This window comes from Anabrus simplex, chromosome 3 (genome assembly GCF_040414725.1).
Source record: "Anabrus simplex isolate iqAnaSimp1 chromosome 3, ASM4041472v1, whole genome shotgun sequence".
NCBI classification, from domain to species: Eukaryota; Metazoa; Arthropoda; class Insecta; order Orthoptera; family Tettigoniidae; genus Anabrus; species Anabrus simplex.
The window spans coordinates 512,813,819-512,837,803 of NC_090267.1; the positions used below are offsets into that span (position 1 = coordinate 512,813,819).

Here is a 23,985-nt window from a genome sequence, read left to right on the forward strand (position 1 = left end):
TGCATTTCCTATTGTCTCTGCAACGTGAATCTTTCAGTTCTTCCTAGTATTAAGGACGGTCTATTAGGGACATTTCTTCTGTATGTGCTACTTACAGAAAAAGAAAATATTATGAGAAAACATTGGAATTAAATACATTAATAAGAAAGCCCTACCGTAAAAACAAAGGACAGCAGTAAGTCAAAACACATACAGCTGAACACAATATATGAGGGAGTAAATATAATTTTAAAATTGAATAAAAACTGGCTTCAGGGAGACTTCAGCCCGTGCACCTTACATATTGCATTGAGTCCTTGATGCGCTGATTTATCCCTGCGACGGCGGGTTGATGTCTGTACCAAGAACTAAAGAGTCGCATGTGCTATGCTGCTGTGTTCGTGTGTGTTTCCCCATGGATAATGTACTATGCAGAGTTCAGAAAATATCTTTTAACATGGAATCATGGTGGATCATGGGAAACTACTGCCAACAATGAGTGCAATTGGACTAGATAAAAAAGTAACTGAATAGGTGACTGTAATTATAGAAAATAGACGTCAGAGAATTAGAGTAGGTGAAGCTTTATCTGATCCAGTAAGCATTAAGAGGGGAGTTGCCCAAGACAGTATTAATGGACATTTATATTTCTTATATATGTATATAAATGACGTCAGTAAAGAACTGAAAGCAGAGACAAAGCATTTTGCAGATGATTTTATACTATATAGAGAAATAAATAAATTAGGCTACAAGATCGTGAGCAACTCGATAATGTTGTGAGTTGGACAGCAGGCAATGGTATGATGATGAACGGGGTTAAAAGTCTGGCTGTGAGTTTCACAAATAGGAAAAGTCCTCTCAGTATTACTTACTGTGTTGATGGGGTGAAAGTTCCTAATGGGGATCAGTTCGTTGAAGTAATCACATAAACGGAATTGTAAATATAGGGTACAGATCTATGCACATGTTATGGGGGTATTTAAGGGTTGTAGTAAGGATGTAAAGGAGAGGGCATATACGTCTCTGGTAAGACCCCAACTAGAGTATGGTTCGAGTGCATGGGACCCTCACCAGGATTACTTGATCCAAAAACTGGAAAAAAATCCAAAGAAAAGCAGCTCGATTTGTTCTGGGTGATTTCCGACACAGGAGTAGCGTTACAAACATGTTGCAAAGTTCGGGCTGGGAAGACTCGGGAGAAAGGAGACGAGGTGCTCGACTAAGTGGTATGTTCCGAGCTGTCAGTGGAGAGATGGCGTGGAATGTCATTGGTAGAGGAATAAGTTTGACTGGTGTCTTTAAAAGTAGTAAAGATCACAATGTGAAGATAAAATTATAATTCAAGAGGAAAAATTGGGGTAAATATTCGTTTGTAGGAAGAGGAGTTAGGGATTGGAATAATTTACCACTAAAAACCTTCAGTCAATGATCGAGTCAGGGTTGGGATGAATGAAGCCTCCAACTTGCAGCGAGGGTGGGAATTGGGCCAGCTGCCGAGGCCTGTCGCACTCCTCTGGGGCAATGATTAATGACTGACAGATGAAATTAAATGATAGTGGAGAGTGTTGCTGGAATGAAAGACGGCAGGGAAAACCGGAGTACCCGGAGAAAAACCTGTCCCGCCTCCGCTTCGTCCAGCACAAATCTCACATGGAGTGAACGGAATTTGAACCACGGTATCCAGCGGCGAGAGGCCGGCGCGCTGCCGCTTGAGCTACGGAAGTTCTTGGAATAATTTACCAATACTTTTCCAATTTTGTTGCGATCATTTAAGAAAAGACTAGGTAAACAACAGATAGGGAATCTGCCACCTGGGCGACTGCCTTAAATGCAGTTCAGTATTGATTGATTGATACAACTTTTCGGACCCTATGTCCATGTTTTCTACGTGTGAAGAGTGTGCCCTGTACTTTATACCGTTATGTGTTTCAATTTCAGAAACACACTTCTTGTGATACCGATTCTCGTTTCGATATCCACACCCGGATACCGTTCCTTTCAATGATGTTGCAGTCCAGGGTGAGAACAACGTCGGGGATTTTTCGTTCGCTAATTACCACGGATGTTTATTTTAAGGCCGAACCCCTTGTTTAGTTCGTTGACACTACTCAAAAAAATTTGAAGATCTTGTAAACTGTCAGCAAATATCATGGTGCCATCTGAATAGCTCTCCGAGGATCGCGATTCCTTTATCAACTCTATCAAGGGCAATTCGAAAAATAGTTCAAGTCCTCGTTTACAAATATTAGTACTTGAATTGCATGACCTGAAATTCTCTGAAGCCCACCAGAAGGTGTTAATAACGAGAGAGCAACATTTCCCTGATGTCTACCAATGCCAGCGGCCTCAACATTCTCCGCCAAACGAATAATCCACCAGTTTTATATTTCAATGTAATTGCTATAATTTCAGAACGGAACTAACAGCAGTAAATTAAAACACAGAACATTCCTGGAGCATACCATTACAGTGGCCAATCGATTGTTCCATTGTGATATCGAATAAAGAGGAGAGTCTATTAAGAGTGTAATAGAATAAGCCTGCTTCAGCTTCTCGGCGTTAACTCTATTTGCTCTCCCTTCTGGTGGGCGTATTGACGGGTGGCGAGCTCAGCGTTGTAACAAACATGTTCATGCTCAAACTGAAAGAGCACACGAAGAAACGCTTGCACCAATTAAGGCAATCCCAAACTTTCTGAATACAGAAGGTTAAGGGACAAAATTGATCTTGAAAATACTTGTCTTTAGTCCAACATAGATCTAATAAAGATTCTGGGAAAATAAGAGACTATGATTTTCGATAAGATGGGAGAAACAATTTTGATGTCGGTCTTTGACAGAGCATTGATAGATTTAGGTAGGAACAAGGCACCAAGAACTGATAATATACCCTCAGAATTACTGACTGGCGAAGCCATTCAATTTATTGTGTAAGATGAACAGGATATTTACCATTACAAGTGATAAGCTTTAACAGCTTCATTTCAAGTAATATTAATCCCGTATTGACTAATCAATCAATGAATATTCAAGATAAACTTAAATATTATAAATAAGTGGTCCGCCTATTCAATACAATATATAATTTATTATATCTAGTAAATGTTTCATCCCCTAAGGGACATCATCAGCTAATAATAAATTAACATTAATATATCAGAAATAAATATTATTAAAATTGGAAAGACATATTAAAATTGTTTAACATTTAAAATAAGATCTTCGTCATTTTGTTAAAATTGCAAGTCATAAGAGAGATAAAACAGTTAAATTGTCCATATTTCTCTTGTTGATGTTCTTGGAAAATACCAGTTTTGCTTATAAAATCTTAAAATATCATTTGTTGTAAATAGCACACTTGATGTGTATCTCTTGGTAGAAGATATGTTGAAACTTAATAAGCATTCCTTAGACGGTATAATAAAATTTAAATGCTTCAGAATTTAAAGTCAGATCGGGGCCGTGATGGTAAAGTTCCGTGTGGTAATGGATAAAATTTTATGCCGCACATCGGGGCCAATAATAAGGAATAAAATTGTATCCATTACCACACAGAACTTTACCATCACGGCCCCGATCTGACTTTAAATTCTGAAGCATTTAAATTTTATTATACCGTCTAAGGAATGCTTATTAAGTTTCAACAAATCTTCTACCAAGAGATACACATCAAGTGTGCTATTTACAACAAATGATATTTTAAGATTTTATAAGCAAAACTGGTATTTTTCAAGAACATCAACAAGAGAAATATGGACAATTTAACTGTTTTATCTCTCTTATGACTTGCAATTTTAACAAAATTACGAAGATCTTATTTTAAATGTCAAACAATTTTAATATGTCTTTCCAATTTTAATAATATTTATTTCTGATATATTAATGTTAATTTATTATTAGCTGATGATGTCCCTTAGGAGACGAAACATGTACTAGATATAATAAATTATATATTGTATTGAATAGGCGGACCACTTAATTATAATATTTAAGTTTATCTTGAATATTCATTGATTGGATACTTCCATATGATTTTAAAAATGTTGTTATCCCAATCATAAGAAAGGAGGAGCTGACAATATTGTGAAAACTAAACTACCGCACATCATTAGTTTAGTATCTCATGTTTGCAAACTTTTAAGACGTATTATTTGCAAAAGAATGGAGAGACAAGTTGAAGCCGATTTGGCAGAAAGACATGTGGAAATACGCGAAACAATACTCACTCTACAACTGATCTTGGTTGTATGGAATTAAGGACTAGCCCACTTTCACTTGCAGGTCTACATGAAGCATTTTATAATCTTGATCGAACAAAGCTATTTGAAAATCTGAAGGTGATCTGGATCAAGTTCCGAGTGGGAAAGTTTGACTGCTATGTATATATATAAAAAAATAGAAAATGAATCATTGTTAAAGTAGAGGGCATTCAAAACCGTGAGCTTTGCCATTTATATTGTTATTTTATCAGAGTCCGCAGAAGATCTCGAGATATTTCTGAATAGTACGGACACGGTTTTGGCGAAGAAGTTCACTAGGAAAATAAATTCAAAACCAAAATAATGAAATGCACTTCAGTAAAGTCAAGTGATGCAGGAAGTATTAAATTAGAAAATTAGGTCTTAAATGAGCAGATAAATATTCTTACTTTGATACTAGATTAACGAATGACGGGGGAAATAAGGACGACATAAAATGCAATGAAGGCCTTCCATTGCCCACATCAAACACAGACGTGCATGTTAGAAATACGTTTTCGAAAACGTTTGAGTCGAACGGAAGTGAAACATGAACAATAACTACTGTAGAAAAAAGGCGAATAGAAGCTTTTGAAATGTGGTGTCACAAGAGATGAGATGAGTGTATCGAATCGCAAACGAGGAGATACCGAATAGGGTTGGTGAGAGGAGAATTATTTGATGAAATGAAATGTCGTACGGCTTTTAGTGCCGGGAGTGTCCGACGGTTTGTTCGGCTTGCCAGGTGCAAGACTTTTGATTTGACGCCTATAGGCGTCCTGCGCGTCGTGATGAGGATGAAATGATGATGAAGATTACACATTCACACAGCCCCCATGCCAGCGAAGTTAAGCAATGATGGTTAAAATTCCCGACCCTGCCGGGAATCGAACCCGGGACCCCTGTGACCAAAGGCCGGCACGCTAACCATTAGGAATAAATCCGGACACTATTTGATGAAATCTGACGAGAAAAAGTGGTAGGATGTTGGAAGAAACAGAAGATAAAACATCCAGGACTGTTCAGTTAGGTTTTGAGGGGTAGACTAGGCCTCACTGAAAGTGTACCTGCTATTCTTGTTGGTAATTTGTTGGATATAATAGAACATTTTTCCACAGAAACATAACCTATAACAACTGTTATTTAAAGCCAAGAGAGTAACACCAAATTAACATACACTATATTCGTCACAAACTAACGAGCTGGCTGTCCATGTCGTTTTACAGTGCCAAGGAGAGGACGAGGTACTTCACGTGCAAACCGCACAAGATCATCGAACTCAGTGAACTGAGTTGGAAGGTCGGTTATGAAGAGCTACAATGCAATCCATTTCACCGGGTCATCTGGTAGGAAGGAAATGTTCTAGTCTAACATCGAGCTTAAAAATACACGTTATACAGTAATAAAGAACGATAAACATCTTCATTCCTTTTAGGTTGAACTGTATCTCGAATCTACCGCTCTGTGGACTGTGTCGCATATTGATTTGGTCCTGGTTTACGGCCGGATGCCCTTCCTGACGCCAACGCCTATGTGGAGGGAAGTAATCACTATCGCACGCGCGTGTATGTGCGTGTGTGTGTGGTGGTTTGTGCATGTTGCCTGAATGTGAAGAGGAGAGTGTTGGGACAAACACATATGCCCAGTCCCCGAGCCAGAAGAACTTTTCACGCGCGATTAACCTATTCACTGCTGAATTCTTCGACACGTTGTTGTGACTTCTGTGCTGGATTATTTCAGCCAACAAACTCAACATACATTATCTCCAATTCGAACATAAAATACCAGCACAAAATACAGAAGGATTTTTTTTTGCTAGTGGCTTTACGTCGCGCCGACACATACAGGTCTTATGGCGACGGTGGGATAGGAAAGGTCTAGGAGTTGGAAGCAAGCGGCCGTGGCCTTAATTAAGGTACAGCCCCAGCATTTGCCTGGTGTGAAAATGGGAAACCACGGAAAACCATCTTCAGGGCTGCCGAGAGTGGGATTCGAACCCACTATCTCCCGGATACAAGCTCACAGCCGCGCGCCTCTAAGCACGGCCAACTCACCCGGTGAAGGATATTTTAAGACTATTTTCTAACTCGACAGTTTGTTCATACAGTGTTGGACACAATTCATGTCAGGGATCCAGGGTTCGATTCCACACGAAGTGGCAAAAGTTCCGTCAATCATTACTGACCTGCATTTAGGGCAGTCATCCAGGTGCTGGATTCCCTATCCGTTGTTTTCCTAGTTTTTCTTAAACGATTGCAAAGAAATTGGAAATTTATTGAACATCTCCCTTGATAAGTTATTCCAGCTAACTCCCCTTCCTATAAACGAATATTTGCCCCAATTTGTCCTCTTGAATTCCAACTATATCTTCCTATTGTGATCTTTTCTAGTTTTAAAGTACCACTCAAACTTATTCGTCTACTAATGTCATTCCACACCATCTCTCCACTCACAATTCGGAACATACCACTTAGTCGAGCAGCTCGTCTCCTTTCTCCCAAGTCTTCCCAGCCCAAACTTTACAACATTTTTGTAACGCTACTCTTTTGTCGAAATCACCCAGAACAAATTGAGCTGCGTCAGTGACTGATGATGTTCGCGAGTAATTACCTTGCTCAAGTTTTGGTATGTAATAGACGTTCGTAATCGTTACATTAGTGTAAAAGTGATCAGAAGTAAATATTTAGATCACCTACTACATTCTTGTAAGTATTATTTCCGTGGTCTTTGTGAGAAGTGAAGAACTATACAGATAACCTAAAACCCTTTGCTGACCCACTCAAAATGGCCACCTCTGTTGATAGAGGTCGGCATCTATCGAATTCAATGAATGAAAAATCAGTTATATTTTTCCTCAACAGACACCAAATAAGCCAACAAATAATAACAACACCGTAAATAACCCTCCACATCGTAACAGTGCATCAGGTAACCAAATGACAACCGTCACAAGTAGGCCTAGTAACGAACGTAATTCAAGATTAAGCTATTCTACTGCAATACAGTCGTACCCCTCCAAAGAACAAGCTATTGTAATCGAATCTCATGATGGGATCAGTATCAAGGATTATGTGCTAGCTATAGGTAAACTTACAACCCCTAGCAACATTCGGTTTGTTTCACGTATATCGAACGGAAGGATATGCATCTTTCTCTCTAGTAAGAAAAATGTTGAAGATCTGATATTGAAAAACCCCAAGATCTTAATAAACAATGTATCACTGGAAATACGACCCCTTCTAACAAAAAACAAGCGTATTATACTATCCAACGTCAGTCCTGTGATCCCAAACTATGTTATTGAAGAGGAATTGTTAAAACTCGGTGCGAAAATCATGTCTAGGATTACCCCAATCAGAGCAGGTTTGTCAATTCCAGGATTTTCCCACATTTTAAGCTTTCGAAGACAAATGTACATTCAAAATGAAGACTTTGATAAACTCCCCGAATCCCTTCATCACGAATACGATGGTACAAACTACTGGATTTACCTATCATCCGACTCACCCACTTGTTTTCTTTGCCATGCCGAAGGACATCTGGCCAAAGACTGTCATAACAACGTATCACTTCCAAAAGATGAATACTCTTCGAATCATTTTCCTCAGCTCCAAGAGATTTCACAAAAGTCAGAGGTCGAAAACCCGAAAACAGACATCGGTACTTCTAGCTCTCTCCCAAAAGATAGGCCTATTCAAGAAGCCACTTCACTGACCAACCCCGACTTAGCACTTAGCCAAGTCTGTAATGATCCTCCCTCCTCCAGAATTCAAATTGAGAGAGAAATTGCAGCACCTATGGAAACACACGCCACCCCTACAACAGTGAATAAGGCCAATTTCACTAGCTAGTAGTGAAACAACTAATCCAAATCCTCCTGATAGCAACAAATCCATACTGGCTTCTCCTGAACAAATCGAAAACCGTAAGACAAATCACACTTCCAAGAAACCCAAGACAGACACCCAAAAATCAATAAGTGAAATGCTCCTGCCAGTAAAACAAGTTCTGGAAGCCGACGAATCACTATTCCCCCTCAGCTACCTACAGCTCCAATCCTTCTTTGAAAATACAGTTGGTGCCAAGGACATAACAGCAATTGCTTCAAACTACACACAAGACTTAGAAGGTCTTGCTAAAGCCCTTCAAAAACTCTATCCTTACTATACCGATAAAAGCATAACAAACAAAAGCACTCGAATAGTAAAAAAAATACTACTGAAATCCGCCAGTCAAAGTGAAGACCCAACGCATATCAATGTAACGCCAGACTATTCCAGTGACGACAATTCCTTCCCAGTATAGCAATGGAGATAAACCTCATTCTGCTTTTGATCATTATTATGACAACATTTCTCCAATGGAATCTTAACAGTTATCGATCACAGAATATCTACAACTCCTAATAAGCAAACACCAACCATCTGTTATCTGTCTCCAAGAAACAAACTTTCAGAACGACTTTGCTGCCAGTCTAAGACTCTACAGTCGTTGTCTACCACAAAAATAGAACAAATGTGAATCATGCGAGTGGAGGAGTAGCTACTTATATCGAAAACAGTATCTATGCCAAAGAAATTACTGTTATCACTAATTTGGAAGCTGTAGCAATTTCAATCTATCTAACACCTTCTCTATGTATCTGCAATGTTTATATTCCAAACAGTTATTTGTTTCAAGGTGACGATCTACGAAACCTTATCCACCAACTACCTAAACCATTCATCCTAGTAGGTGACTTCAACAGCCACAACACATTATGGAATAGCCATAGTTCTGATGCAAGAGGAAAAGAGATAGAAAAGATACTTGATGAATTTGATTTAATTCTAATGAACTCTACTGCTCCAACTCGCTTTGACATAGCCCACGGCACCTGTAGTAGTATAGACCTAACCATCTGCACTCCGGACGTAGCAACCCTTTTCAACTGATCTGTTTATTCAACACTCCAAGGAAATAATGGCCACTTCCCGATACTAATCAATAATGAAAATTTCTTCTGTCTACTCCTCATTTATTAACAGCTCTAAATCGAACTTAAATAAGGCAGATTGGACGAAATTTAGGCAAACAGTCAACAATCACTTAAAAGACTTAACCCCTCCAAATGATTTCCCTTTTAAGCACATAAATACCATTGTTCAAGATTTCACAGAAGTTCTTGTTAAATCTGAGGACTTGAGTGTTCCAGAAGTAATCTCAAATTCCTTTAAGAAAACACTACCTTGGTGGAATGACACTTGTAAGGAGGCTATTAAGAATAAGAATCAAGCTTTCTACCTCTACAAAAGAAAACCCACTCCTGAAAATAAAGCCCAATTTCAGAAATGTAGAGCAATCGCTCGAAAATAAATTAAACTCAGCAAAAAGAATTCATGGCTATCATTTGTCTCCTCGCTAAGTTCCCAAACCCCACAAAAGGAAATGTGGAATAAACTTCAAAGAATAAATGGCAAACATAATCACTTATACATTACTTCCCTCAGAAACTCGGTTGATGGAATCTTCATAAACAAACCTCACAACATCGCTCATAAATTAGCTGACACATTTGCCGAGATCTCTAGTGACAAAAATTACGATCCCGAATTTCTCCATACAAAGAAATCCAGTGAATCCGTTGATCTAAGAAAAACCATCTCTGATCCCAACTATAATCTAAACGATGCTTTTCAACTACAGGAAATAATTATTGAAGTTGACAAATGTGGCAAATCTAGTCCTGGACCAGATAGGTCCATTATGAATTTCTAAAACAGCTTCCACTAAATGCAATACATTATCTTCTGGCCATTTTCAACCACATATGGAGCACTAAGACTTTTCCTGATCAATGACGAAATGCCATTGTAGTTCCAATACTCAAACCAGAGAAAGACAACTCAATTGCAGAAAATTATCGCCCTGTTGCTTTAACTAATGCGATGTGTAAACTCATGGAGAAAATGGTCAACAAAAGATTACGCTGGTATCTCGAGCACATAAATTTCTTCAGTAATGTGCAAAACGGGTTCCGTAAAGCACACTCCACAACAGACACTTTGATAAGTCTGGAATCTGAAATACAGGAAGCGTTCCTCAACAACCAACACCTAATAGCAGTCAGTTTAGATATTAATAAGGCATATGACATGGTATGGAAAGACTATGTAATCAAAGTACTAATGACACATAATATATCCGGAAATATCCTATATTTCATTTACAATTTTCTCGAAATGCGCCAAATTCCAGTTAGAGTAAATGGAATGCTATCAAAGGAAGTAGTAATCAACAATGGAGTCCCACAAGGATCAGTTATCAGTGTAACACTGTTTCTTGTGGCAAGTAATGGTATAGTCTCTAACATCCACTCACCAGTTAAGTGTTGCCTTTTTGCTGACGATTTGATAATCTTCTGCCTAGGGAAAAATATTGCGACTCAACTCCTATTACAGGAATCAATTGTAAATATTCAAAACTGGACTAAAACCACAGGGTTCAAATTTTCTAAAACTAAAACCAAATGTATTCTCTTCTCCAAAAATAAACATACCATCCCTAACCCTGAGTTATATATGGAAGACCATAAAATTGAATCAGTTAAAACTATTAAAATTCTAGGACTTCTATTTGATAACAAGCTCACCTGGACCCCATACCTTAAAAATCTTAAAGACGAGTGTCAAAGAAGAATGAATATCATGAAAATTCTCTCAGCAAAAAACTGGGGAGCAGACTACCATGTCCTAATGAACACATACAGAGCCACAATCAGAGCCAAACTGGATTATGGCAGTATAGTATATTGTTCTGCCAGACCATCTACTCTTAAGATCCTTGATACCATCCAATCTTCAGCTCTTCGAATTGCCCTAGGAGCCCATCGCACCAGCCCCATAGCTAGTATAGAGATTGAAGCCAACGAACCACCACTTGAAATCAGACGTAAACAGCTGAGTTTGACATACGCACTCAAGATAGCTGGCACAAGTAACCAATACTTGAAAAAACACCTACTTTCAAAGAGACATAAAGGAAAACTAACTGGACCTCAACCCCAACCCTTTAACATCAGAATATACAATCTTCTCAAAGAACTAAACCTCAGCCATTTTATTTCCACACAACTCACTAGATACCCCTCCATGGAAAGCTCATTTGCCTCCAATCAACTGGGAATTGAACAACAATTTTAAAGCTCAAGCTGACACAGTGAAATCCTAACAGTTATTTAATGAAATTTGTAATAGATGCTCATCTTATAGTGCAATTTATACTGATGGATCAAAATTTAATGAGAGAAATGGTTTTGCACCGAAATATAAAGACTATAGTAAGCTATACAGATTACCAGATCTTTTTACAGTTTTTACAAGTGAACTGTATGCTCTTAAACAGGCCATGATTCATATTTCGAAAGCAAGCTACAATAACTCATTAATAATATTCTCTGATTCCAAAAGTGCATTAACTTCAATACAAAATCCATCAACAACACACCTCCTTGTTAAAGAAATTCAAATGCTGTACCACAAGATCAAGGTTGCAGGAAAAAATGTTTTTTTATGTGGATACCATCTCACAGAGGAATACCAGGCAACGAATCAGCTGATCAAGTAGCAAAAGAGGCTACTAGTCTTCCAATCAAGGACCGTCAAATTGCCACGCCACATTCTGATATCATCGCTTATATCAAAACCAAACTACACGAACAATGGAAAATGAACTGGCTTAAAACTTCCACTAGCAACCTCCAAAAAATTAAAATGATATCTACGAGAACATATCCTTTCCAAAACCTTACCAGTTAGGACACACGAAGATCACCCACAACTATCTCCTAGAAAAGAAACAACCTCCCACCTGCAGTAAATGTAACTGCTCTCTCACTGTCAAGCATATCATCTCAGAATGTCAACTGTATGACCATTGGCGCCAACACCACAACATACCTAAGGAAATGGAACTGGCACTGGCTTCTCCAGCACTGAGTCATCAAGTCATCAACTTCCTCAAGGACACTGGCTTGCACTCCAAAATGTAATTACATTATACTTATTTATTTTTTCCTTTATATTTTCATAATTACAATATTATTATTATTACTATTATTCTGTAATCATATGTAAGAGTCGCGATAAGACCTTGGAGTTAAAGCGACTATAAACAACTCTAATAAAAAAATCGAGCTGCTTTCCTTTGGATTGTTTCCAGTTCTTGAATCAAGTAATCCTGGTGAGGGTCCCATACACTGGAACCATACTCATACATTAGGAAGATGCTTAGAACTTTTCATTTGCGTTATGGGCTGTGTCTACGATATATACGCACAATACACACGATTAATAGCAGAAATATTAAATTAAACTCACACAATATTGATGAAAGTAGAGAGGAAGTTGTCATGAACTTAGCATCGACTGTCTGTTTAAAAAATCTGTTTGCTTCGTCCGCTACCTTTGCCAGCACTTCTTCATTCACAAATACCTCGAAATAATCAATTTCAGAGTATTCAGGGGTCAAATTATTATTTTACACAGCTAGGCTTGGCGTTTGCAATGCCTGTGCATTCGGCGCAAACTCGTCGTCCGGCCCTGTGGGTAAGTCTAGGTCGATATCATTTCCTCCCTCCGACAGCAAATCATCACCACTATCAACATCACTATCACTCCCTGTCACTTCACTAATATCCTCAATATCACTACCGCCACTATAGAAATCCACATCGGACTCAATCTCTTCTAGAACTGCCGGACGCATCTTACGGTCGTACGCGGTAGCACGATGTTTACAACTATGCGACAAAAGAAAACCGTTTTCGTACAGAAGTAATGTAAACTAATTGGTTTAAAGTGTGGCTAATAGATGGCAGAAGCATATCACGCAGTTAAAAGGCAGATCGAGTATATTCGATCGCTGCAGTGAAAAGCATAAAACCCTCCTCTGTGGTGTAGTGGTTAGTGTAAATAGCTGCCACGCCCGGAGGCCCGGGTTCGATTCCCGACTCTGCCACGAAATTTGAAAAGTGGTACGAGAGCTGGAACGGAATCCACTCAACCTCGGGAGGTCAAGTGAGTAGAGAGGGGTTCGATTCCCACCCCAGCCATCTTTCCCACTTCTCCTCGAGGCAAATGTTGCGATGGTACCTCAGTTAAGGCCACAGCGGTTTTCTCCTCTCTTCCTTGTCTATCCCTTCCGATCTTCCCATCCCGCCACAAGGTTCATGTTCAGCATAGCAGTTGAGGCAGCCTGGGCGAGGTACTGGTCCTCCTCCCCAGTTGTATACCCCGACCCAAAGTCTCACGCTCCAGGACACTGACCTTGAGGTGGTAGAGGTGGGATCCCTCGCTGAGTCCGAGGGAAAAACCAACCCTGGAGGGCAAAGGGATTAAGAATGGAAGATTCAAACCCCTGACCCGGCCAGGAATGGAACCCGGGACCCTCTGAACCGAACGCCTCAGTGATGATCACTTGGCTTAGGAGTCGGATGTTCTAATATTAAGAACTGTATGTCTTAATTTCCTCAAAGTAAAAATCATTTGTCGTCTGGTAGTCTATTCCGTAATTCCCTGTTGTTTCGATTAAAAACCAATGATTAATTAATTAAAAGCCAACACAGAAGAGAATAAACCAGAAGAACTTGAAGTGAAAAATGAATAATTTGGAAAGCAATATTTATTTTTAAATTAGTAATTATAAATTAACAATTTTCCATAAACCTATTTTGGAGATACTTCCATCGGACTAAACAAATATTTTTCCATTTGAATTTCTTCTTGAGGGGCTGCCTGGCCCAAGGCGAGAAAGGTGTGCTCCGTTCACCCGGAAGAACGTGGGTTCGATTCCGCGTCAGGAAGTCGTAAAATTTAAGAAACAAGATTTGCTCTTCTTGAGTGGAGCCTGGCTCTGCCAACACAAAAAATGAGTACCAGGTGAATTCCCATGGGCAAAGAGCTAAGCAGACCACCTCTCTTCGCGCCAAGGTTACGGATAATGGAAGCATTTACAAAGGCTTTCATGGTCTGACGGAGAATTTCTTTATGTACGTACCAAAAGTGTGAACTAAAGACTTCTCCTTCTGACCACTTCAGTCAAACATCTTCTTTGTTTTCTTTCCGAACTGCCCAGTAGCGTTCCTTTCCTTCCTCATCTTTTTCATTATATGCCGATTGTCTACTTTTGGTTTAAATCTAATTTTTCCGTTTTTCGATTTCTGTAAATTTTCTGTTTTGTTTTGCAAATCGTCCATACTTATTTATAGTTTTTCAATATCTTCTCTTTCCTTCTTAATCTGTTCACCCTCCAGGGTCGGTTTTCCACCGGACTCAGCGAGGAATCCCACCTCGACCGCCTCAAGGACAGTGTCCTGGTGCGTGAGGGCCAGTTCCTCGCTTAGGCAGCCTCACCTGCTATGCTGAACAGGTGCCTTGCGGGGGATGGGAAGATTGGAAGAGATAGATAATGAAGAGGGTAGGAAGTGGCCGTGACTTTAAGTTAGGTGCCATCCCGGCATTTGCTTGGAGGAGAAGTGGGAAACCACGAAACACCACTTCGAGGATGGTCGAGGAGAGAATCGAATCGCCACCCCCAACTTCCAATACTCAGTTGACGTCCCGAGGCTGAGTCGACCCGGTTTCAGCCCTGATACCACTTTTCAATTTCGTGGCAGAGCCGGGAACGGAACTCGGGCCTCCGGGTTGGCAGGTAATCACACTAGCCACTACACCACAGAGGCGGACTCATATCCTCTCTAACTTCCTTAATCCCTCCTACTTGTTGCTTCATATTCTAGAGTTTCTCTATAATTTTTCTTGGTAATCTGGCTTCTGGTGTCCTCTTAATGTGACCAAAAAGGAATTCCTCCGTATAGTACCTGTGATGGGCTCCAGTTCCTTGTACACCACTTCGTTCGGCAGTATCCATTACTGTCCATATTTTTGAGATTTTATTTATTTATGACTGTTCTAGTGATTCTTTTCTCTACTTTTATGATTTTGTCCATTCTGTTTCTCTGAGTGACTTTAAGAAAGAGTTTAGCTTCCGCATGTCACTTAATAAGGACTTCATATATGTTAAATGTTCGAGCTTATAGCTGTTTGCTTACATAACGTGGTGCGTTTGTATGAAAAATTTCAAAAATAGGCAAATACATGTAAAATGAAATGAATGCAAAACAAAACCCAACTGGTTTAAATAAACTGAAAAAGAGCTAGTAGAATTGAAAATTACAGAAAATTCACTATTCAGTTGAACATCTAAAGTAGTAGTAGTAGTAGTAATAATAATAATAATAATAATAATAATAATAATAATAATAATAATAATAATAATAATAATAATAATAATAATAATAATAATAATAATAATAATAATGTTGTTTGTTTTACGTCCCACGCCGAGGTGCCGGAATTTTGTCCCGCAGGAGTTCTTTTACATGCCAGTAAATCTACCGACACGAGGCTGACGTATTTGAGCACCTTCAAATACCACCGGACTGAGCGAGGATCAGCGCTTCAACCTTCTGAGCCCGGCGAACAGTTAAAGTAATAACTAGAGACGAAAATATAAGGTTCCAAGACAAATCTACATAAAAAGCCGAACGTATTATCTTGGAAGGTGACAGGAAACGAAGATCAGAAAGAATGAAGAAATGGTTGGCGCTAAGAAAAGAACAACACACAAAACAGTGATTGATTTAACGTCCCCAAAGAGGGTGAAACGTAAGAAGAAAGAAAATGAATACATGCATTTTTCTCCAGAACACCGAAAATATCCAAAATCAGATTGTTATATTCATGTCTTTCAAAATAAGATATACAAATATTCCTTAAATATGACGCTTGAATAAAAATATCCACTTCTATACAAATCTATACAAAAACAGGGTGATGACGGCATATGTCCAACCGTGTACCTCGGTGGATCATCTGACTGGAATACAAGAGAGGATACAGCAATGCTTATCAAAATGTTCGACAGTCAACAGCACCACATGTGAGGCGTGAGAGTTACACCTGGCATCTTCTAATTTTGTATTTCATATCCGCCATCTAATCGTGTGAAATCAATAAAATATTTTCGCTTTTGACAGTGTTATATTTTATCAACATTTATTTTTATTCCAGTTTAAAATAATTTGGGCCAAAATGCACTAAAATCATCGTGGCGTGAAAAGGGGCCCTGTGGGAACTATCCGAAAAGAGTTCGAACATTGCTCGAGTGACGGAAGGCCTGGAAATCTCAAACCTGTTTATCTGTGCGAGTGGGAACTAAGAGCTCGTCGTGTCGAAACATGATCAAAAAGGAGCTGCAACTGAACCCTTAAAAATGTACTGTTTGCTTGCGTCCAGACGAACTTTCGCATGTTGAGTGGTTTCTGGGTGACGTGCAGTCGGGACTTTTGGATGCTTAGTTTTTCATTTCTTCACATGAGGCCATTTCCAGCATCTTCTGTGATATTCAGTCCCGCGTCAGTTCTATTGTAAACATTTCCCGGACTGTTCTATTCTGCCCACCCGGTATTAGTCTGGAGACGAGTAATGACATCTGAAGTCAGCAGTTCGTATTTCTCTCTGGAATGATATCAGGTTCTACGCAATTTCAAACGCGACACTTTGAAAAATCGATAATAATGTTTAGTTTCTCCGTAAAGTTGGCGCGGTTTGAACCACGAACAACAGGAAAATTCACGTTCTTGAGGTCCGAATTATACCTAAAACTGGAGGTTACATTTACTATAAAATGCCCTTTGTAAACTACAGATTCAAATGGCGTTATACTACTATTGAAAAACCTTCAGATAACAAATATAATTTAACTAGTGCCTGCGGTGCATGTTTCATGGTATCCACTACCTGTTGAAAGAAGCTCTCATCTTGGGGATATGGGTTGGTGACCACGGGGACTCTACCTGAGTGTGGCATTCCTTCCAATTACTTGTGTCAGGCTCCTAACTTTCAATCTTCCTATCCTACGGCTTTTGCTCAACTCTCCTTCACTTCCTATCTCGACGGTATTACGTTCGCAAGGCCTACGGAACACAAGCATCTCTCACTTACGCAAAAGAAAGAGAATATACATTAGCAGTGACGAACTGCACTGTCATTTCATAAATGTCGATACTTTCTTTAAAAGTGAGTTAAAAAGTTGTACGGTGTGCGATTTGCAAATACCGTACTGTTGCTGTAGGAAAATACGCGCCATGATTGCTGTCCAGTTCACATTTTCGCCGCTGGGACGCCTGTTTTAGGTCATTATAACATTCTGTAATTATCGGTTAAGAAAAGAATGGTAGTAAAATCAAAAATTACCTACTTGCGGAACATTCGTCAGTATAATAATGCAGTTACATTTGCTTCCACTCAAGTGGATAAGATTACCTTAAGTGGTGACTACGACTGACTGATTTGTGCATTCCTTAGTTCACCAGGGGGCTACTCCAACTTTATGAACATGCGAGATTTCTCGGACGGGTCCCCTGGGATGAAAAGACATATGTCTGAATAAGTGATGGGAATTTATTGATCAACTGGTGTAATGAGAGAAGATTGAGGAATGAAAGGTTTTGTTCACACATTATTTTTGGAAGCAGTGTTATTCAGAGACGTATAGCTTTTTGAGGTTCCATTTCTTTACTGATAAATCATTGTTATCAATTTTAATTCAGTATACATAAGATAAGTTGTATTTTGATGTTTATATTTCTCTTTTTTGTTTCATTTAATTTCTTCACGTAGTTTTGCACCTTGAAACTACAGTCTAAACCGATCTTATTTTCTAATATTGATGTTTCAGACAATCAGAAATCATGTGGTGGATGACATGCTCGCTTCGGAGGCATTCAAACCAGATCTCTACTACGATATACAGACTCGTCAGAACACTGTCGATGTTGTCCGGAAAAATGGAAAGCTCAAGGTATTGTGTTCAATTCACACCATCGTTTTCCTTATTTCTGTTTTAAAAGAACTGTACTGTACGTTTGAAGTGCCTCGTTTTTTTGTTTGGTGAATTTAGACATCGAGGTTATGAGTCTGTTTGGGTTCTTATATGGGAGTGAACCAGCCTTCTACACAACCCATTACAATTCTAGCAAACCGACACCAGAGAGTAGAAATATATTTGTATGCTCGAAGGCAGGGATGGAGACTCGGCGCAGGGTGATACTCTTTTGTTGTTAGTTCACGGGAGTACCGATAGGAGAGGCATTAGGTGCTACCAACTGTTGTGGGATGATGCTTAATTTTTTTTTTTTTTTACCTCAACAGTAGTAATGGCTGTGTGTGAAGGCTGCGAGTTGACGATAATCAATTTCATTCCTTGATGGAATTATTTCGAGGATCTATTACAGGTTTACGAACAACATAGGTGTGTATTCCCTTCATTAGTTTGCGCCTTAGTATTCCTTAGGGTGACAGCAACACATTCTACGTTGCACAGTGGCGAAACGCTGAATTAATGAAGTACGCCAGATAAGTTTCATAACTACATATTCTCGTTTTGTATTCTACAGTGTTTCCTTTACTTATTTACTTGTGTTTTATTCTGAGCAGGTTGGTGACGTTATCTGTAGGTGTTGCTTTCTGGGAATGACGTGAGTTTCCATTGATGTCAGTCGAGCTACTTTGCTGCCAGCGTAATCATAGCTTAGGCGAGAAGACACTGCGCGGATATACAAAATATTATCCGCATCCGGTCCGCATCTGCGAATGGTTATCTGCGGTTATTGTAAATATTTTAACTAGAGTATATTACACCCAAGGTATTGAACCGGACAATATAACAGGTCTGATATCTGGCACCAGAACCCCTACAGTCAGTCTTGCGACAACTACCGACGTATTGACCTTTGTTCCTTCCTTCCACTAACTGCGGGCAGGAGCCAGTTAGGCTCAGGTCAGATTTACGGCTTTAAGGTCTCAACGCTCTTTATATGTCATTATTGCCGGGCCGAGTGGCTCACACAGCTAAGGCGTCGGCCTTCTGACCCCAATTTAGCAGGTTCGATTCTGGCTCAGTTCGGTGGTATTTGAAGGTGCTCAAATACGTCAGCCTCGCGTCGGTAGATTTACTGGCATGTAAAAGAACTCCTGCGAGACTACATTCTGGCACTTCGGCCTCCGAAAAAAGTGAAAAAGTAGTTAATGGGACGTAAAGAAAATACCAATGTCAAGGGTCGCCAGGCCACAAGCAAAAATAAGACAATACTTGGGCGAAAATCAATAAACTTCATTATTTAGAAATTATCAGAAAAATTATCCGCACTGCCATTCAGTTTGTATCCGCCAAGATACTAGTTTCGCGGATATCCGCATCATGCAGGGCTCTAGACACAGGTACTCATCTTCACTCATCCGCTATGGGAAGAATTTGCTAGTAGCACTGACAAATGGTCTGTCAGCTGAAGCATTTCTTGTGCTTTAGTGGCTACATCTGCTGAACGTCAGTGTAAATTACCAGCATTCATCTTCCTATTTTATCCCGACTTGGGACTGGCTAAAAGGCGAACCGAGGTGGTGGCTTGACGATTTCCCTACTGAGCAGAGGCAACTGGGATGTGACTTGACAGAGGCAATGATAGCCACATAAATGTGCACAAGGTACCTGTGTCTAGCCGAGGTTCTCTGTTCGCTTGTATTGGATTCCCCATCAGGAAGTCGAGCAATGTAACAATTTAAGAAGCGAGGTTTACACTTCTGGACAGGCAAAACGTACACTGGAAAAACATGTGTTCTTCCCGGATCTTAAATTTGGTAACGTTCAAAAGGTTGTAGTTAAACTACAGATTATTATTTTTAAAAATTGGGGTACTTTCCGTTTGCTAGTTTGCTAGAGGGGGGACTATATGAATTCACCATTAAGCAGCATATGTCAGTAAATGAATAAAATGCCAAACGTGGGCATATTTCACGAGAAGAGTGTCTTCTTAAGGCCAGTCAGAGGGGAACTCACACAGATAGAAGATATAAATTAAATAGAGTAGCATACTTGTGTACCATGAATAGTTTACTTCTTAGATAAATTTAGATTAACAATGTATATTTTAGGAGAAATTAAAATATTAAATTGAAACAGACACTTACCTGTGTACATAGTTCATAAGTACAGTATTAGGCTTCATATTTAATTTTTTATTGTATATTATTGTATATTGTATATTATTTATAACATTGGGATTGTCCTAAAATGTTTACAAAGTGGCTCGCAGGAATCGTTAAAAATGCACTCAGCATTCTATATCATCACATCCAGAGGGGAACTCACCAACCAACCAAATGCGGAGATCGGCGCGAGTTATATTGTGTGTCTTATCTTTGTTTCTCTGTCTTTGAGCAATGATTCAAAAACATACGCTATCTGCCATCTATTGGACATGTTACTGAAGATTGCGCTTGTTCGTATCCTTACGGGAAGTTCTGTAAACTTAATTTCTGAATGTGAATGTCTACGGATTTTGAGAATCAGCTGGTGACGAACATGGCCGCTGAAGTAGTATTACATAGTGAGAAAGTGTTTGAAAGTTTGACGAATGATGTAAGTGAGAATTCTGATATTTCCCTTACTGATAAAGAAGTTGACGACGACTTCCTTCTTGAAAATACAATAATCGAGGGTGAAGGAATAAGTGATAGTGAAGAAGGAGAATTAAAACCACAATTAGCAAACAGGCGCAAAGCTTGTATCGTTCACAGTTCATGGAAAGTAATTATCCGGGAACCCCTCTCTCAGCTGAGTAGAAAAATAGACTGATGTAACTGTGAAAGGACTGTGTTAATTTTTAAATATAAAAAAATTAAAAAAATCGGTCTAATTATTCATTCATCCACATTCCTATTTTTTTCTCTATAATCATTATACAGCAACTGTACAGTTATTTTATTTCAATGAAAACCTCAAGATGACAAACTGAGCCAAAATGAGAACCAAAGGACGTTATATTAGTGCAAAGACTAACAACATGCTGTGTCCACCACCATATTTTGTGAATTGCCACACAATAAAACATTATTTCTCATAAGATTGTGTGATTTTGCGATTTTTCTCTTTTTCATGTATGACTTGGCCATTTAAAATATAATGTGTTATGTGCCTCTGCAGTAATGTATAATGGGCCCATGTATGAGCATGTGAGTGCTTTAAAAACCCAACCCTCAAAAGTTTTTGAATCGATTAAACTTCCAAGCAGGCCCGGTGACAGGATTCTTGGGCCTCTGGGCAACTGAGGGGTCTGGATCCCTAAATCCCGCTCCCCTTATTTAATTTAGACCAGAAGCTCAAAATTGCAGGTTATTATATAACCAAGCCTGATTATCACCTCCTGGGGGTGTAAAATTGGTGAAACTTTTTTATGGGTACAAACGTGGTGTACTTGTGGTGCTAATTTGATGCAAAAGCGACAATGCATGCACCGATTTAACACCAATGAAAAATGCACCAAAACTGCACCATAATTACACCATATGCATTTTCAAATAATCTTATACCATTTTACACCAACAAAGTTGGTGCAAGAGAAGTGACATTTTACACCGAAAATGAAGTACATAAATCAGACCAAGTTCGCCCCAAAAATACATCAACCTTCTTCATTGTCAACTCCACTGTTGAACCAAATTTGCTTCAAAAATGCTCCAAATTTACACCAGGGATTTGGAATCACCGTGGTGTCATTTTAGTGCAAAATTTGTGCAGTGTTCTTCGTATTCACCCCACGAATGGAATGGTTGTGTATTCTTGGCGTAAAGTTGGTGTAATTTTTGTGTGTCTTTCGAAGCAAGCATTGTGGTACATTTGTCCCACTTTGTTGCAAAATTAGTGCATATTCTTTCGCATTTACCTCAAAAATATATTCCATAACTGGTATAAAATTGGTAACAACAACAACTGCACACTGACACACGCTCTACCTTGCTTTGTTTTTAACTTTTAAACAACAAAAGTTTTATTCATATTGGCATTTCAATTTATTTAAACTTTGAATGTTTATTTTTATTGCACGTTTTTGGTGGCCTGGGCCTCTGCTCCGTCTGTCCCTCCCTTGTCACCGGCCCTGCTTCCAAGTTACGATATTAGGAATTTTGTGTATTTCCAATATCCTTAAGTACTTTCCGCTGTGTTGTTGTATTGGGTAAGAAAGTACAATGTTTCCTTCAGGACCCCTGTGGTTTGCACGACGTGATCCCATTTCCCTGGATAAGTAAAGCTCTACAAAGACAATGATAATGTGACCGACAAACGTTGTGGTGTTGCAGGTTAACGACGCCACCATGCTCACGTGCGACATTCTCAACACGAACGGTGTGATCCACGTCATCAACAAAGTGCTACTGCCAGATCAACACCTGGAGGACTAACCTCTTATCACATTCATTTTATTTATATTTTAACACCTGTACCTATAGAAAGTGTGTATTTTGTAATTTAATTGAAATGAAAAATAAAACTGATTGTACGTTCTTCGATGGTGTTATCGAACTGTCAGCACCGACATCCGCAATAATGAAATGGTTCTGGTCTGTTGAAGAAAACGAATCCTGTACGAAATTTTCTGCTGTGTTTTCAGTCATACTAGTGGACAATTCCCATTCTGTGGTAAGAACCATCAAAATCTATTGGATGGTAAGTTAACCTTATCACTGAATAACATTCATTCCACCTTCCCTATAACTAGAGCATCAATAAATTGACTCGAAGCTTACAGTAAAATGGTAAGTTATTAAATTATGTTTTAATGCACAAAAAATAACAGAATATTAACAAATGAAATGTTTCTATTGTTTTATTTTAAAATTTTCTTTAAGGCGCACCGACACAGATAGGTCTTATGGCGACGATGGGATAGGAAAGGCCTGGGAATGGAAAGAAAGCGGCCGTGGCCAAAATTAAGGTACAGCCCCAGCATTTGCCTGGTATGAAAATGGGAAACCAAGGAAAACCATATTCAGGGCTGCCGACAGTGGGGGTTCGAACCCACTATCTCCCGGATGCAAGCTCACAGCTGCGCGGTCCTAACCGCACGGCCAACTCGTCCGGTCGCTGACATTTAAAAGCTCCTCCTGTAATGAGCATGACAAATTCTGCTATTACGCGTTAACTCAGTATCCTTCCGTGGAATAGCTCTGGCCCATTTTTCAAATTGATGTCTATCCTTCGGCGGTGAAAAAAGTCGGTAAATCGCCTATCATCGACTGCTCTATCATAGCCTGACCTACAGCCAGGCACAATACAGTACGGCGTGCTGAACTATTAAATTAATCAAGCCACATAAGATAGGTACATGCTTGAAATACACAGCACACAATAAACTGAGTTTACGAACTGAAAGCAAAGAAAATACAACTTATTCACTGAAATATCGAGCACAGTAAAGTCTCCCGTACTTTTCTATACCCGGTTTGCCGGAACTACTGGAGCACGTGTTGGATATAGTACAGTGACTCTATATGTACAGTGTGGCCAACGAGTGCTTCATTCTGATTGTCTCCGCCATATTTCAGCCAAATGCCCCGTCAGCTCATTTCAACGTATGTATTTCGCACAGGGTAAGACCACACTTCATGCAGTTAGAGCGAAGAACAGGCTACTTATTTTAACTTTAATACTACCGAAATATGCTTTTATTAAACACGGGGGATTATTAAGTATTATTAGTTTCGAAATGTGTGTGCATTTATGTATTTCTGAGGTCTGATACTGCAAGAAAATTACGCCGGGCTGTTGTGCTTATAGGTGCAAAAACAGATACGGAAAGAGTTTGAAAATGAAATGAAATGTCGTATGGC

General features: G+C 39.2%; 1 protein-coding gene across 1 annotated transcript in view; it reads left to right on the plus strand.

Moving 5' to 3' along the window:
* Positions 1 to 22,660, plus strand: part of LOC136866594 (transforming growth factor-beta-induced protein ig-h3) — a 370,348-nt gene extending 347,688 nt beyond the window's left edge. The window contains exons 12-13 of the mRNA XM_067143703.2: positions 17,999 to 18,121; positions 22,456 to 22,660. Of these exons, the coding sequence (XP_066999804.1) occupies positions 17,999 to 18,121; positions 22,456 to 22,557 (225 nt within the window). The 3' untranslated portion in view covers positions 22,558 to 22,660. The remainder of the gene's footprint in view (positions 1 to 17,998; positions 18,122 to 22,455) is intronic.
* The last annotated feature ends 1,325 nt before the right edge of the window (positions 22,661 to 23,985 follow it).